The sequence below is a fragment of the Mustelus asterias genome, chromosome 19 (genome assembly GCF_964213995.1).
Source record: "Mustelus asterias chromosome 19, sMusAst1.hap1.1, whole genome shotgun sequence".
In the NCBI taxonomy this organism is placed as follows: Eukaryota; Metazoa; Chordata; class Chondrichthyes; order Carcharhiniformes; family Triakidae; genus Mustelus; species Mustelus asterias.
Window position 1 is genome coordinate 20,451,734 of NC_135819.1, and position 16,227 is coordinate 20,467,960.

Genomic DNA, 16,227 nt, shown 5'->3' on the forward strand with positions numbered 1-16,227 from the left:
GGAATGGGGCAATCTAACAAACTGTCCGGCTATACTCAATCAGACCAGGGGCCTCAGTAGAAAGACTACAATCCCAACAATACCAATGGTCTACACAGGAAGAGTACTCTACTGTTGTCCTTCTTGCTCTAACCCCTGGCTAGTTGTTTCTGTCTTTGCTGGTCTCTCTAGAACTGCATTCATAGTGGGGATTTCATTTTGCAGCGACAAGGAATGCAATGGGATGAGAAGCTACCATGTTCTCTACAATTGTACCAAGTTGGTCAGTAACGCAGTAACTTTGGAACAAGGGGACTTTCAGGGGTACGATAACAGGAGGACGATCAAGAGTCATGATTCTGAGCAGCATGAGAGGGGAAATCACCTGATCTTTAAGCACCTGAGACGATCGTGTGTTTGCAGTTCTGACAAATAAGAGCAGGAGTAGGCCATTCAGCCCTTCACCCCTGCTCCACCATTCATTTTGATCATGGCTGATCATCTAATTCAGTAGCCTGACCCTGCCCCCACCCCCCAACCTCCTCATATCCTTTGATCATCTCAGGGCTAAGGGGATAAAAGGATATGGGCGCGGAGGTAGGTCCAGGCTACTGAGTTTGACTATCAGCCATGATAATAATGAATGAATGACTGATGGTATGAGAGTGAACCCTATGGAAAGCATGATGCAACTTGGTGCAGTGGGCAAGGGACATCGGGACTGATCGTAGTGCACAAGAAGAGAATATGGATTAGCAGCCTGCCTGTGAGAGCCATTGGTGTCGCTGCATTCGACCTTTTCTACCAGGCCCCCCGCCTGACATTTACTGATTCAATGTAGACGCCACAGCGTATTATCCTGGATATGAACTGCGCCTACGTAGTGAGTACTGCTCTGCCCAGGACCGCAAGAAACTACAAAAGGTTGTGAATGTAGCCCAGTCCATCACGCAAACCAGCCTCCCATTCATTGACTCTGTCTACACTTCCCGCTGCCTCGGAAAAGCAGCCGGCATAATCAAGGACCCCCACGCACCCCGGACATTCTCTCATCGACCTTCTTCCGTCGGGAAAAAGATATAAAAGTCTGAGGACCTGTACCAACCGACTCAAGAACAGCTTTTTCCCTGCTGCTTCCATCAGACTTTTGAATGGACCTACCTCACATTGAGTTGATCTTTCTCTACACCCTAGCTATGACTGTAACACTACATTCTGCACTCTCTCCTTTCCTTCTCTATGAATGGTATGTTTTGTCTGTATAGCGCGCAAGAAACAATACTTTTCACTGTATACTAATACATGTGACAATAATAAATCAAAATCAAATCACATCTTAACAGGAATACTTAGGTTTCTATTATTAGCATGGACAAGATAAAAACAGTGTCCACCCAATTTTAAACTGCCCAAGCCTCCTCCTTTCATTGGGCTACCCTGATCTCACCGTGGTCCTTGAGTTTTCTTAGAAGTGCGTAAAACAGAGTAAAGTAAGTCCGTTCACCTTGTGTTTATCCAATATCTTCATCGCATAATGTTCCTTTGTAACTTTGTGCTTCACCAACACCACTCTACCAAAGGACCCTGTACCCAGTGTTTTTGTTCGCTCAAAGTCATCCAGGCATGCTGTGTTCTGCAAGAGAAGGAGAGTCAGTCAGCCAAAGTTCAGAAATCCAATGGCCAACCAGGCATGTCACATTTCAGCATTCCCCTTCTGTCCCACATGCCTCTTGCACAATGGGACCTGTTTGGGGAGTTTGTTATTCAGAACCAATGCTGACAATGTCTTGGACTTGAAACAAACTTATAAAAAAGCTAGAAACCATAAAAGACTCGAACTGCGAATCTGTGAAATACAAACTGTTTTTAGGTTTGTCAATGAAAGAACTTCCATTTATTAAGTGCTGAACGCTGTTCTAAAATGTTCCGTGGCCAATAAACTGAATTGAAGTTCAGTTACGGGTGTTATGGAGGGAGACAGTCTTCACATTTCACAAACGGTCAATAAATGGGGCGGCACGGCGGCACAGTGGGTTAGCACCGCTGCCTCACAGCACCAGGGACCGGGGTTCGATTCCCGGCTTGGGTCACCGTCTGTGCGGAGTCTGCACATTCTCCCCGTGTCTGCGTGGGTTTCCTCCGGGTGCTCGGGTTTCCTCCCACAGTCCGAAAGATGTGCTGGTTAGGGTGCATTGGCCGTGCTAAATTCTCCCTCGGTGTACCCAAACAGGCGCCGGAGTGTGGCGACTAGGGGATTTTCACAGTAAATTCATTGCAGTGTTAATGTAAGCCTACTTGTGACTAATAAATAAACTTTTAAAAAAACCTTAAATGGTGAATGACCTTTTGATCAGTTCTTGGTGATGATGGCTGATGGATGTTATGATGTGGAGATGCCGGCGTTGGACTGGGGTAAACACAGTAAGAAGTTTAACAACACCAGGTTAAAGTCCAACAGGTTTATTTGGTAGCAAAACGTGTGGCTTTTGCTACCAAATAAACCTGTTGGACTTTAACCTGGTGTTGTTAAACTTCTTACGGATGGATGTTGGCCAGGATACTGGGGGAAGTCCCTACTTTGCTTTGAGTACTGTCATGGCACTTTTTTAAAAATGTTCAATTGAACAGTTGGATCAGGCTTTGGCTCACTTGAAAGGTGGCACCTTGGAGCCCACCACCCTTGACTCAGATCACAGTGCTATCTACTTAAAGCTATCACATTGCTCCCCGGGGTGTGCTTTCTGCTGTGCACAACCACATCAATAAAACATTTTGGTCTCATGTTAGTCTGGTAAAAGTCCAGTCACAACACAAAGGTGGGTTCAAAGTTATTCTAGTTTGAGCTTTTTAAAAGTTAAATATTCGCGCCTCAAGCTAATTCTATGTGAATGATGCAAGGTTTAGTTTGGCTCTTTCGTTTAAGGTTGGTCTTTTATCATCTCGCACTTTGGAAGACTTGTGAATGTAAGCGTGCTGATGGTTTCGCGGTTGCTAATCAGTTCAGGCAGTAGCAGTGAAAGGGTTCAATGATATGCTGCAAGAACAAAATTTGTCTCCTGCCTTCGACTTGCTTTATCTTTTAAGTTCCTTTGTCCCATTTTTATTTTTGATTCCGGTCTTAGGTAACGTCTCCAATCGATTCCCTTTCCTCATGTTAACTGAACGGTGTCCTCCTCTTGCTGTACCATCCGGTGTTGCTGCACACCAATCCATTCGCTCGTTATTTTCAGCTGACTGATTTCTCATCTGCACAAAATTGTGCTTCACTTTTAACAACATCGGGGAAAAGTAGGGTTAAACAGTCCCGTGGTGCTGTACCAAATTAAAAAAATGCCCAGGAAACGATTCCTTTCTCATGCGTCTGAGGTAACACTTAGTTTCCAGGAGGTGCACCTGGTCCCAAATTGTCCTGGGAGGCCTACGCCTAACAGTAGGAGCATACCAATTTTTGTTGGCCTATATCGCAAGGGGGATAGAATATAAAAGCAGAGATGTCTTGCTGCATCTGTACAGGGCATTGGTAAGGCCGCAGCTGGAATACTGTGTGCAGTATTGGTCCCCTTATTTGCGGAAGGATATATTGGCCTTGGAGGGAGTGCAGAGAAGGTTCACCAGGTTGATACCAGAGATGAGGGGTGTTGATTATGAGGAGAGACTGAGCAGATTGGGTCTGTATTCGTTGGAATTTAGAAGGCTGAGGGGGGAATCTTATAGAGACCTATAAGATAATGAAGGGGCTGGATAGGGTAGAGATGGAGAGATTCTTTCCACTTAGAAAGGAAACTAGAACTAGAGGGCACGGCCTCAAAATAAAGGGGGGTCAGTTCAGGACAGAGTTGAGGAGGTACTTCTTCTCTCAGAGGGTGGTGAATCTCTGGAATTCTCTGCCCACTGAAGTGGTGGAGGCTACCTCGTTGAATATGTTTAAATCACGGATAGATGGATTCCTGATCGGTAAGGGAATTAGGGGTTATAGGGATCAGGCGGGTAAGTGGAACTGATCCACTTCAGAATGGCAGGGCAGGCTCGAGGGGCTAGATGGCCTACTCCTGCTCCTATTTCGTATGTTCTTATGTTCTTACCACAGAACTAAGGTGGCACTAAAATAGGTGGGAAAGCAAGCTGTGACGAGGGGATAAAGAGTTTGCAGATGGAGATTGATAGGCTAGGCCAGAATCTGGCAGATGGAGTTTAGTGTGGACAAGTGTGAGGTTATCCTTTTTGGCTGGTAAAAACAAAAGGGCAAATTATTGTTTAAATGGGGAGCAGATGCAAAGTGCGTCAGTGCAGAGGGATCTGGGTGTCCTTGTGCATGAATCACAGAAAACCGACGTGCAGGTGCAGCATATAATAAGAAAGGCACATGGAATCATAGAATGATAGAATCCCTACAGTACAGAAAGAGGCCATTCGGCCCATCGAGTCTGCACCGACCACAATCCCACCCAGGCCCTACTCCCATATCCCTACATATTTCCCCACTAATCCCTCTAATCTACGCCTCTCAGGACACTAAGGTCAATTTTTAGCATGGCCAATCAACCTAACCCGCACATCTTTGGACTGTGGGAGGAAACCGGAGCACCCGGAGGAAACCCACGCAGACACGAGGAAAATCTTGTCACTTATTGCAAAAGGACAAGAATTTAAAAATAAAGAAGTATTGTTAAAATTGTATAAGGCGCTGGTGAGGCCACACCTGGAGTATTGTGCTCCGTTTTGATCTCCTTACTTGAGGGAGGATGTGATGGCAGTGGAGGCAGCTCAAAGAAGGTTCGCCAGATTAATTCCGGGGATGAAAGGGCTATTGTACGAGGAGCGGTTGGATAGCTTGGGCTTGTCCTTGCTGGAGTTCAGAAGAATAACGGGGTGAGGGGGGGGGTTCCCCCTTGTGGGACAGTCTAGAACAAGAGGTCATCGATATAGAGTAAGAGGAGGGAGGTCCAACATTGAGATGAGGAGAGACTCCTTCTCTCGGAGGGTTTGTGAATCTGTGGAACTCACTGCCCCAGAGTGCAGCGGAGGCAGAATCACTCAACAGATTCAAGAAAGAGATAGATATATTTCTGATGGAAAGACGGATAAGATGGGGAGCAGGCAGGAAAGTGGAGCTTAGATCAGGATAAGATCAGCCAGGATCATGTTAAATGGCGGAGTGGGCTCCAGGCCTGAATTGCCCACTCCTGCTCCTAATTCCTATGTCACGGCCTTTGGCTGCCATCCGAAACCCATTACTTTTTATTTTCTTTTTCTGCCTTTGCATTTTTCACTCTCCTTTGAAACCTCTTTCTTATTTCCTCTGCTCAAAAGACCCTAAGAGGGGAGAGATATGAAAGCTATTCCGCTTTTCAGTGTTCCCCTGTTAGACGGCACGGTAGCACAGTGGTTAGCACTGCTGCTTCACAGCTCCAGGGACCCGGGTTTGATTCCCGGCTTGGGTCACTGTCTGTGTGGAGTTTGCACATTCTCCTCATGTCTGCGTGGGTTTCCTCCCACAATCGAAAGATGTGCGGGTTAGGTTGATTGGCCATGCTAAAAAATTGCCCTTAGTGTCCTGAGATGCGTAGGTTAGAGGGATTAGTGGGTAAATATGTAGGGATGTGGGGGTAGGGCCTGGGTGGGATTGTGGTCGGTGCAGACTCGATGGGCCGAATAGCCTCTTTCTGTACTGTAGGGTTTCTATGATTTCTAGACACTTTGCCTCTTTCCAGCAATCCAGACCACAACAGTTCAATACTCTTTGCTTCCTATTATCCTGTCGCTGTCTCCTTTAATGACCCCTTGAATGAGCCCAGTTAGCCTCCTTTCAACATCCTCCAAAGGCCCCATCACTTGTTACTGCTGCCTTATGGACAGCAACGCCAAATGTCCCAATCACCACTCTCCGCCAAAGTGTCTGATCAACATGCCCGCTGGACTCTAACCACGGCAACTTCCTTCCCATCTCCTATACCTCACTCGCCACTATCCCTCTGCGAATGCATCAGTCACCTCCTAAACCCACATTTTCCTCCAGAATGCCCGTTCACTTGTGAACATGGTCCTCGCCATCCAGGACCTAATGACCGCACTGACATTGTGGCTTTGAGTGAAATGTGGTTCATGACCAAAATTTAGCTGTTATACATCCCACCACCACATGGCCGACCCAATCACCTCTCCTTTAACATGCCCAACCCCTAATTCCTTCACAAAAATCTGTCCTCCCTCCTCTGCACCAACTCCTTGGCTTCAGTCCATCTCAGCTCCCTTCGCCTACTCCCTTTGCCTACTCTCACCTGAGTTCACTGCCCTTCACTTAAACTCTCGCCTTTACTCATAGCTAAGAATTTAACTTGTTATGTCTTATAGCCCCTTTACTCCCATGATCTCAATCACTTGCAAGGTCCACTTCCTTGTACCCCTCATCTCCTAACTCTTTCCAAGCCCACCTACTATTCTTTCCAAGGACAGATACTTCACCCCAAATCAATTACAATTGCATTTTCAAACTCCCAACCACCTAGTCACTGGCACTCCATTCACAATGATATTTCTGCAGAGATTAATTTGTTCAACAACTCGGTTACATCTTTAAAAAAAAACTCCTGTCCCATCCAAGTCAGTTCCATATGTATGTACCCAATCTTTATTCCAACAAATCTACAGGGCACAGATTAGAGTATATCTGGCATGCCGTGTAGATTTTTGATTTGATTTGATTTATTGTCGCATTTATTGTGACACACTGAAAAGTATTGTTCCTTGCGCGCTATACAAAGCATACCATTCATAGAGAAGGAAAGGAGAGAGTGCAGAATGAGGTTTTACAGTCATAGCTAGGGTGTAGAGAAAGATCAACTTAATGCAAGGTAGGTCCATTCAAAAGTCTGACAGCAGCAGGGAAGAAGCTGTTCTTGAGTCGGTTGGTACGTGACCTCAGACTTTTGTATCTTTTTCCCGACGGAAGAAAGTGGAAGAGAGAATGTCCGGGTTGCGTGGGGTCCTTAATTATGCTTAATTATGTTGAGCCGTCCATACCCAGCTTTGGACCACATCCAAATGTTGTCAGGCCTCACTGTCCTCACCAAACTATCCACACACTACTCTGCAATCCTCCTCTAGAGAAAAACAGGCTTCTCCTCAAACAGGTGACCGCCCAACTTCCTTTTCTGGTGGTCCCCGTGCTAACGGATACTAGAAATGGTTCATTACATCAAGTACTAACCGCCCCCTGCCCCCCCCTCCGCCCACCCCTCTGCAATCCCCCACTAAACTGTTGTCACCCCTCTTATGCTCAGCCTTTCTGACCTTATGAACCGGTTCTTTCCCCACAAAAAATCATAGAATCATAGAATCCCTACAATGCTGAACGAGGCCATTCGGTCCATCAAGTCTGTACTGTCCACAATCCCACCCAGGCCCTATTCCCGTAACCCCACACATTTACCCGGCTAATCCCCCGACATTGGGGACAATTTAGCATGGCCAATCAACCTAACCCGCATATCACAGGGAAAAGCCTGGGAACTACAGGCCGGAGAACCTCACATCTGTGGTGGATAAGTTGTTAGAAGGTATTTTGAGAGACAGGATCTACAGGCATTTAGAGACGCAAGGACTGATTAGGGACAGTCAGCATGGCTTTGTGAGTGGAAAATCATGTCTCACAAATTTGTTTGAGCTTTTTGAACGGGTAACCAAGAAGGTAGATGAGGGCAGTGCAGTTGATATTGTCCACATGGACTTTAGCAAGGCCTTTGACAAGGTACCGCATGGTAGGTTGTTGCATAAGGTTAAATCTCATGGAATCCAGGGTGAGGTAGCTAAATGGATACAAAATTGGCTTGATGACAGAAGCCAGAGGGTGGTTGTAGAGGGTTGTTTTTCAAACTGGAGACCTGTGACCTGTGCCTTAGGGATCGGTGCTGGATCCACTGTTATTTGTCATTTATATTAATGATTTGGATGAGAATATAGGAGGCATGGTTAGTAAGTTTGCCGATGACACCAAGATTGGTGGCATAGTGGACAATGAAGAAGGTTATCTCGGATTGCAACGGGATCTTGATCAATTGGGCCAGTGGGCTGACGAATGGCAGATGGAGTTTAATTTAGGTAAATGTGAGGTGATACATTTGGTAGATTGAACCAGGGCAGGATTTACTCAGTTAATGGTAGGGCATTGGGGAGAGTTACAGAACAAAAATATCCAGGGTTACAGGTTCATAGCTCCTTGAAAGTGGAGACACAGGTGGACAGAGTGGTGAAGAAGGCATTCGGCATGCTTGGTTTCATTGGTCAGAACATTGAATACAGGAGTTGGGACGTCTTGTTGAAGTTGTACAAGACATTGGTAAGGCCGCACTTGGAATACTGTGTACAGTTCTGGTCACCCCATTATAGAAAGGATATTATTAAACTAGAAAGAGTGCAGAAGAGATTTACTAGGATGCTACCGGGAGTTGATGGTTTGAGTTATAAGGAGAGGCTGGATAGACTGGGACTTTTTTCTCTGGACCGTAGAAAGCTGAGGGGTGACCTTATAGAGGTCTATAAAATAATGAGGGGCAGAGATCAGCTAGGTAGTCAATATCTTTTCCCAAAGGTAGGGGAGTCTAAAACGAGAGGGCACAGGTTTAAGGTGAGAGGGGAGAGATACAAAAGGGTCCAGAGGGGCAATTTTTTCATACAGAGTGTGGTGAGTGTCTGGAACAAGCTGCCAGAGGTAAATGTAGAAGTGGGTACAATTTTGTCTTTTAAAAAGCGTTTAGATAGTTACATGGGTAAGATGGGTATAGAGAGATATGGGCCAAATGCAGGCAATTGGGACTAGCTTAAGGGTTTTTAAAAAAAGGGCGGCATGGACAAGTTGGGCCAAAGGGCCTGTTTCCATGCAGTAAACCTCTATGACTCTATGACTTCTAAATGCTCTGAAATCGGGAAATCTACAGGCTTACAAAGAAAGGGGAAGGAAGTCTGGTTAATTAAAGTTTATTTATTAGTCACAAGTAGGGTTACATTAACACCGCAATGAAGTTACTGTGAAAATCCCCTAGTCGCCACACTCCAGCGTCTGTTCGTGTACACTGAGGACGAATTTAGCATGGCCAATGCATCTAACCAGCACGTCTTTCCGACTGTGGGAGGAAACCGGAGCACCTGGAGGAAACCCACGCAGAGAACGTGCAGACTCCGCACAGAACGTGACCCGAGCCGGGGATCGAACCCGGGTCCCTGGCACTGTGAAGCAGCAGTGCTAACCACTGTGCCACTGTGCTGCCCAATTAAGCTCTTTGAAAGAGCTGGAAAAAAGTAATATGGCCTTCTGCTAAGCGATCCCAGCAGTCCCAAGAAAGTGGCAAAGTGTTGCCTTCTATTAGAATGCCAGAATGCCTGTTCCTTCACCACTCTCGCGATCAACAGCCGCCATGATTCTGTTGATGCTGGTCCAGTCTGGCCTGGCAGCAGCCACGTGGCTACATCTTCTCAGTCTTGAGCATCCAGGCGTCAGCAGACATGATCACCCTACACACAAGAAATAAAAGTCTTCCACCAGCTCTACTGAGACCAATAGAGGAGCTTCTTGTAGGAGTGGTACAGTTAGTAAAGACACCCAAGTTGTAATGTCCTGACTGTGTTAGGGGTTGTGGGTTTTTAAAAAAAAAGATGTGGTTTGCACGTGTAGATTCAAAATAACACGCAGCAGGTTTATTGAAAGAGATGTTCTCTGCCCGGCACAGAACAGAAACTGAAACTAAACATCAGCCTGTGCAACACCCTAACGACATCACCATCAAATCACTTGATCAGCTCTTAAAGCAACCATGCAACTACTTAAATATATAGTATAAGGGTTGATCACGGGCAAGAGCAAGGTTAAAATCAGGTGTTCCCTGAGCAGTGCTGCAGAAGGTTGAAATTGTATTGTGAATAAACCTCTTGAATAGTGCGTGCGCTTCCAGTCCACAATTTTTGGCCATGCCTTTCTTTCAATCTGCCATTGTTAGATTGCTATGATCACACTTCACATTCAATTTGTTATGCAAGTGGTTATGAACTCTGGCCACTAGGTGGTATTATGGGACACACTTCTTAAATCTCTCCCCAACTCCCTCACCATGTTGTATACAACAATTTCAGAGTCACTGGCTATAGGAAACACCTTGGGGGTTTATCAGCAGTTACAAAACTCTTTTAGTGCGTGTCCTCTGCTTGCCCTCTGTGATATGTCTAATTCATGCTGACATTTTCTAATAGCTTCTTTACCTATTTTTGGTTCTATGAATTCAATCTTCTCTAATTTCTGTTTCCTTATATCTGAAAGTATTCCTACTTTTTTAGGTTTTTTACTAACCTGCTTATTAACTCACGCATACTCTACATCCTGCTGTGCCTCTCTGATTGATTATACTTTCTATTCTTATCCCATACAATAATCTTAAAATAACAAAATGGAATGTTTATGTCTTAATTTTCAATTAATTTTCCTTATACCGCTGAAATCTGCTCTTTTGATGTCCTGAGAACAGAGGAAGTCTAAAAGTACAACAATCCAGATGTGTATCACACTTCACTTCAGAAAGAAATAAAAGGGTTTTGTATTTATATAAAGCCTTTCACATCCTGAGCTGTTCCGTAAGCAAAGCAAACACAACAAAGTTGCACAGAAAGCAAATTAGATAATTTGTCAGTTAAATCAGTGGTGAGCGCTGCTGCCTCACAGCGCCAGGGAACCGGGTTCGATTCCCGGCTTGGGTCACTGTCCGTGTGGAGTCTGCACATTCTCCCCGTGGCTGCGTGGGTTTCCTCCGGGTGCTCCAGTTTCCTCCCACAGTCCGAAAGATATGCAGGCTAGGTGGATTGGCCATGCTAAATTGCCGTTTGGTGTCCAAAGATGTGCAGGTTAAGTGGATTGGCCATGCTAAATTCTCCCTCAGTGTACCCGAACAGGCGACTAGGAGGATTTCACAGTAACTTCATTGCAGTGTTAAAGTAAGCCTGACTTGTGACTAATAAATAAACTTTACTTCACTTAAATCTGCTTTTGTGATGTCGCTTGAGGGGGAGACATTGGGTTGGGCACCAGGGTAATTTTAAATTTAAACCACGGGACCACGTACATCCACATGGACATGCATTCCAGGCCTCAGTTTAATGTCTCATTTAAAAGGCAGCACTTTCCGACTGTGCAACACTCACTCAGTAACATAATGATGTCTTAGTCTCGTGTGTCTGTGTGTGTGTGTGTGTGTGTGTGTGCATTTCCGAGAGTTGTGTTTGGGTCCACAGCTTGCTGACACAGGAGGTGAGAGGGTACCACTAACCAAGCCGAAATTTCCATATTAATAACACTTCTGGTCGATTGCTAATCTCAAAATCCAGCGCAGCTTCTGCTTGACATGCTGCATGACTAAATAATGTCTAATCATCTCGAGCAATCTGTTCGATTGTCACCTTATCTACCGATTTTTCCAAATTTATCCTTTCAGCATCCAGGTTGTTTAAATCCCAAGGTTTAGTGCATAATGATTTGGCCAAAGACCCCTATCCCAATCATATTGTGCTGTGGTCTACAATCGTTACCAATTAATCATTGATTGACCTCAATTATATTCAACACTATACATATACCAACATTATAGTTAAGAAAGCCCACCGACGCCTCTACTTTTTCGGAAGAATAAGGAAATTTGACATGTCCACTATAACTCTCACCAACTTTTACAGATGCACCACAGAAAGCATTCTTTCTAGTTGTATCACAGCTTGGTATGGCTCCTGCTCTGTCCAAGACCACAAGAAACTACAAAGAGTCGTGAACGTAGCCCAGTCCATCACACAAACCAGCCTCCCATCCATTGACTCTGTCTACACTTCCTTCTGCCTCAGAAAAGCAGCCTGTATAATTAAGGACCCCACGCACCCCGGATATTCTCTCTTCCACCTTCTTCCATCGGGAAAAAGATACAAAAGTCTGAGGTCACGTACCAACCGACTCAAGAACAGCTTTTTCCCTGCTGCCGTCAGACTTCTGAATGGACCTACCTTGCATTAAGTTGATCTTTCTCTGCACCCTAGCTATGACTGTAACACTACATTCTGCACTCTCTCTTTTCCTTCTCTATGAATGGTATGCCTTGCCTGAATAGTGTGCAAGAAACAATACTTTTCACTGTATCCTAATACATGTGACAATAATAAATCAAATCAAATATTAATATACCCCTTCATTTGCTATACCCACCCTTTCTGTAGCTGTTCCATATCAGAACTCCTCTATCTTGTTTTAGGTCTACCTTCTTCATTTTGAGTTTCAGCTCATATACACAACTAGCTATCACGTTTCTAAGATGGTAACAATATGCATATTCTCCCCATGTACTCTCTTATGTACTAGAGTTCAAGACTGTATCAGAGATATCCATACATCTAAAAGCTTGAGGCAGTTGAAGCATCAAGAGGAATGGGAATTGATGCTTGGTTTTGGGACAACCCAACCAGACTATGTGGCACCTCCGTTCTGAAAAAACAGGGAAGCATCCACGATCAGCAACAACTTACTCAGTGGTGGATGTAACTGAGCATACTGGATAATGTGTTGCTCCTAAAACCAGTGCAGATCTGGTCTATCCCTACTCTAGGAATGGAGACACGGGAGGATCCCATTGGAAAAGAAGGTCCAGCACTAAGATATCAAGGAAGCACCCAAGCTCCAGGGGTGGTGCAAGGAAACAGTGCCAGATGAGGAACATGAGGGAAAAACATCTCAGGTTTCAAAGGAGGCGACTGAGAGAGAGCCTTTGAGAGGTTTGTAAGATAGTAAATGGAATGGGAGAGCTTAATTGTGAGCACTGTTTCAAATCTAATAATTGCAAGACAATGGGACACAGCTACAAACTGGTGAAAGACAAGTTCAGGAAGTCTTTTACACTGAGTGACCAACACATTGAATGCCGTCCAGATAGGATAAGGAGACAAAAATTCTGCAGCCATTTAAGAGGGGTTAGATGCGAGGGGAGTGGGTTGGCATTGGTTTCTATGGAAAGATTATGCATGAAAAGTATTGTGAATGGCTTCCCTCACCTCTACTTAAGGTGCCATTAAAATAGTGATCAGAAATTTCAGGTTTGTTCTTGGGATGTTAACATCAGAGGCTGATGTGGTACCAAACTCAGAATTATTTACTAAACACTAGCATTAGTATCCTGTCCTTCTGTGAATGTAGCTCAGACAGTAGCAGGGGCATTGGCAAGGTGAAGGGATGGATCCTCCCTCTCACAATGTGCTAATCTCTATTTCTAACATAACTAGTATCTTTCCCAGGAAAAGGTCCACGTGAGCAGGAGACCTGCAAAGATACATATCCTTCAAAACGGAGGAAAGTCAAACCGGTGGGTGCTTCGGAGAGGGTGCAGAGGAGGTTTACCAGGGATAAAAGCAAATTACTGCAGATGCTGGAATCTGAAACCAAAAGGGAAAATGCTGGAAAATCTCAGCAGGTCTGGCAGCATCTGCAAGGAGAGAAAAGAGCTGATGTTTCGAGTCTAGACGACACTTTGTCAAAGCTGCCCAGGGAGGTGGTGGGAGCACCAATAAGGGGTGTAAGGGGCAACTCGGATGTTGTCTGGTCTGGAGGGGATTTGATTTGATTTGATTTATTATTGTCACATGCATTAGTATACAATGAAAAGTATTGTTTCTTGCGCGGTATACAGACAGAGCATACCATTCATAGAGAAGGAAACAAGAGGGTGCAGAATGTAGTGTTACAGTCATCACTAGGGCGTAGAGAAAGATCAACTTAATGTGAGGTCGGACCATTCAAAAGTCTGACAGCAGCAGGGAAGAAGCTGTTCTTGAGTCGGTTGGTACGTGACCTCAGACTTTTGTATCTTTTTCCCGACGGAAGAAGGTGGAAGAGAGGAGATGTACAGGATTATATGTGGCAAGGACAGAGTGGATAGTCAGATGCTCTTTCCTAGGGTAGAAAAGTCAAGTACTAGGGGACATGGGTTTAAGGTGCGTGGAGAAAAGCTTAGAGGAGATGTGCGAGGCAGGTTTTTTACACAGAGGGTGGTGAATGTCTGGAACGTGCTGCCTGGGGAGGGGGTGGGAGCGGGTACGATAGCGGCATTTAAGGGGCAACTAGACAAATACATGAATAGGATGGGAATGGAAGGATACGGACTCCGTAAGTGCATACGGTTTTAGTTTAGGCAGGCATCATGACTAGCACAGACTTGGAGGGCCGAAGGGCCTGTTCCTGTGCTGTACTGTTCTTTGATTTATCTTTGTTAAGAACAAAGATTTTTAAAGTTTATTTATTAGTGTCACAGGTAGGCTTACATTCACAATGAAGCTACTGTGAAAATCCCCTAGTTGCCACACCCTGGCACCTGTTCGGGTACACTGATGGGAGAATTTAGCATGGCCAATGCACGTCTTTCGGACTTGAGAGAGGAAACGGGAGCATCTGGAGGAGACAGAAGGCGAACGTGCATTCTCCACACAGTGACCCAAGCCGGGTATCGAACCTGGGTTCCTGGTGCGGTGAAGCAGCAGTGCTAACCACTGTGCCACGTGTCGCCACAAAATGATGAATGCAGGGTGACAGGCAAGTCTCGACACACAAAGGGGAGATTTTCCAATGGGTTAGACAATTAATGGCTGCGAAGTGGGTGTAAATATTTTGGAGAATGGGTGACGAATGGCTGTAGCAGATTTCCAACGAGCTCCAATTTACAGCTGAATATTCCACTGACACAAAGCTGCAGTTGATTACATCACGGTCAGGCTCCAAAGGCGTAATGAAGATCTTATTATTTGTGCCATTACTGTGATAAGCCACCTACCCGCCTGTATAGTGCTGAATCTTGGGGATTCCACTCAGCTCCTTTCTTTGCTGTGGGGGTGGCACAGTGGTTCGCACTGCTGGCTCACAGGGACCCGGGTTCAATTCCCGGCTTGGCTCACTGTCTGTGTGGAGTTTGCGCATTCTACCCATGTCTGCGTGGGTTTCCTCCGGGTGCTCCAGTTTCCTCCCACAGTCTGAAAGACGTGCTGGTTAGGGTGCATTGGCCGTGCTAAATTCTCCCTCAGTGTACCCGAACAGGCGCTGGAGTGTGGCGACTAGGGCATTTTCACAGAAACTTCATTGCAGTGCTAACGTAAGCCTACTTGTGACACACTAATAAATAAACGTTAACTTTTCTCCTTTTCCATTTATCCGTTCAGGAAACTTTGTTCCGATAGTTTTGGGATTGTAAATTTGAGGTTTCATCCATTATTCTGCCAATGGGGATTCCCCTTTATTTCCGCCCAGAGGAACAGAAGCAGCAATGATGGATGCCAAGCCAATCAGGCTACGAAGGCAGACTGCGCTAGCCTGACTGCGCTCGCCTGCCAGTATCCTCTGAGCTACATGTACGAGTAGAGATGAACTTACCCAGCAATGTTTAACTGCCTCAATTCTGTCCGTTCAACTTGGGAAATGCTAAATCCCAATGGTTAGTGCATGGTGACGTTCTACAGCCCCATCTCATTTGGCCAGAGCATCCCAACCCAATGACATTGAGCTGATTGCATGCAGTTGCCATTCTCTGATGAGTTGACCATACCAGCACAATGTGGCCTGGGACCTCAGGCTTACAATGTCCATTTTTTTTCCCATTCGCTGGGACATGGATGTTGCTGGCTGGGCCCAGCATTTATTGTCCATCCCCAGGTGCCCTTGTTCAGCGTGCAGTTGAGAGTCAACCACATTGCTGTGGTTCTGGAGTCAATGTAGGCCAGACCAGGTAAGGACAGCAGATTTCCTTCCCTAAAGGGCATTAATGAACCAGATGGGTTTTTCCGACAATGGTTTCATGGTCATCAGTAGGGCGGCATGGTGGCACAGCGGTTAGCACTGCTGCCTCACAGCACCAGGGTCCCAGGTTCAAATCCGGCCTCGGGTCATTGCCTGCGTGGAGTTTGCACGTTCTCCCCGTGTCTGCGTGGGTTTCCTCTGGGTGCTCTGGTTTCCTCCCACAGTGCAAAGATGTGCCGGTTAGGTGGTTTGGCTATGCTTAGTGTCAGGGGAACTAGCATGGGGTTGCGGGGATTGGGCCTGGGTGGGACTGTGCTCAGCGCAGACTCGATGGGCCAAATGGCCTCTTTCTGCACTGTAGGATTCTATGAGTAGATTCTTAGTTCCAGATATTTTTCTATTGAATTCAAATTCCACCAGCTGCCGTGGCGGGATTCGAATCCAGGTGCCCAGCTGAG

At 45.7% G+C, this 16,227-nt stretch overlaps 1 protein-coding gene across 3 annotated transcripts in view; it reads right to left on the reverse strand.

The window, feature by feature from the left end:
* The window catches only part of LOC144507810 (cAMP-dependent protein kinase catalytic subunit alpha-like), a 175,419-nt gene that overhangs the window by 33,897 nt on the left and 125,295 nt on the right, over nt 1-16,227 (reverse strand). For all 3 annotated transcript variants that reach the window (XM_078235125.1, XM_078235126.1, XM_078235127.1), the window contains exon 3: nt 1,484-1,612. In XM_078235125.1, coding sequence (XP_078091251.1) covers nt 1,484-1,612 — 129 coding nt within the window. The remainder of the gene's footprint in view (nt 1-1,483; nt 1,613-16,227) is intronic.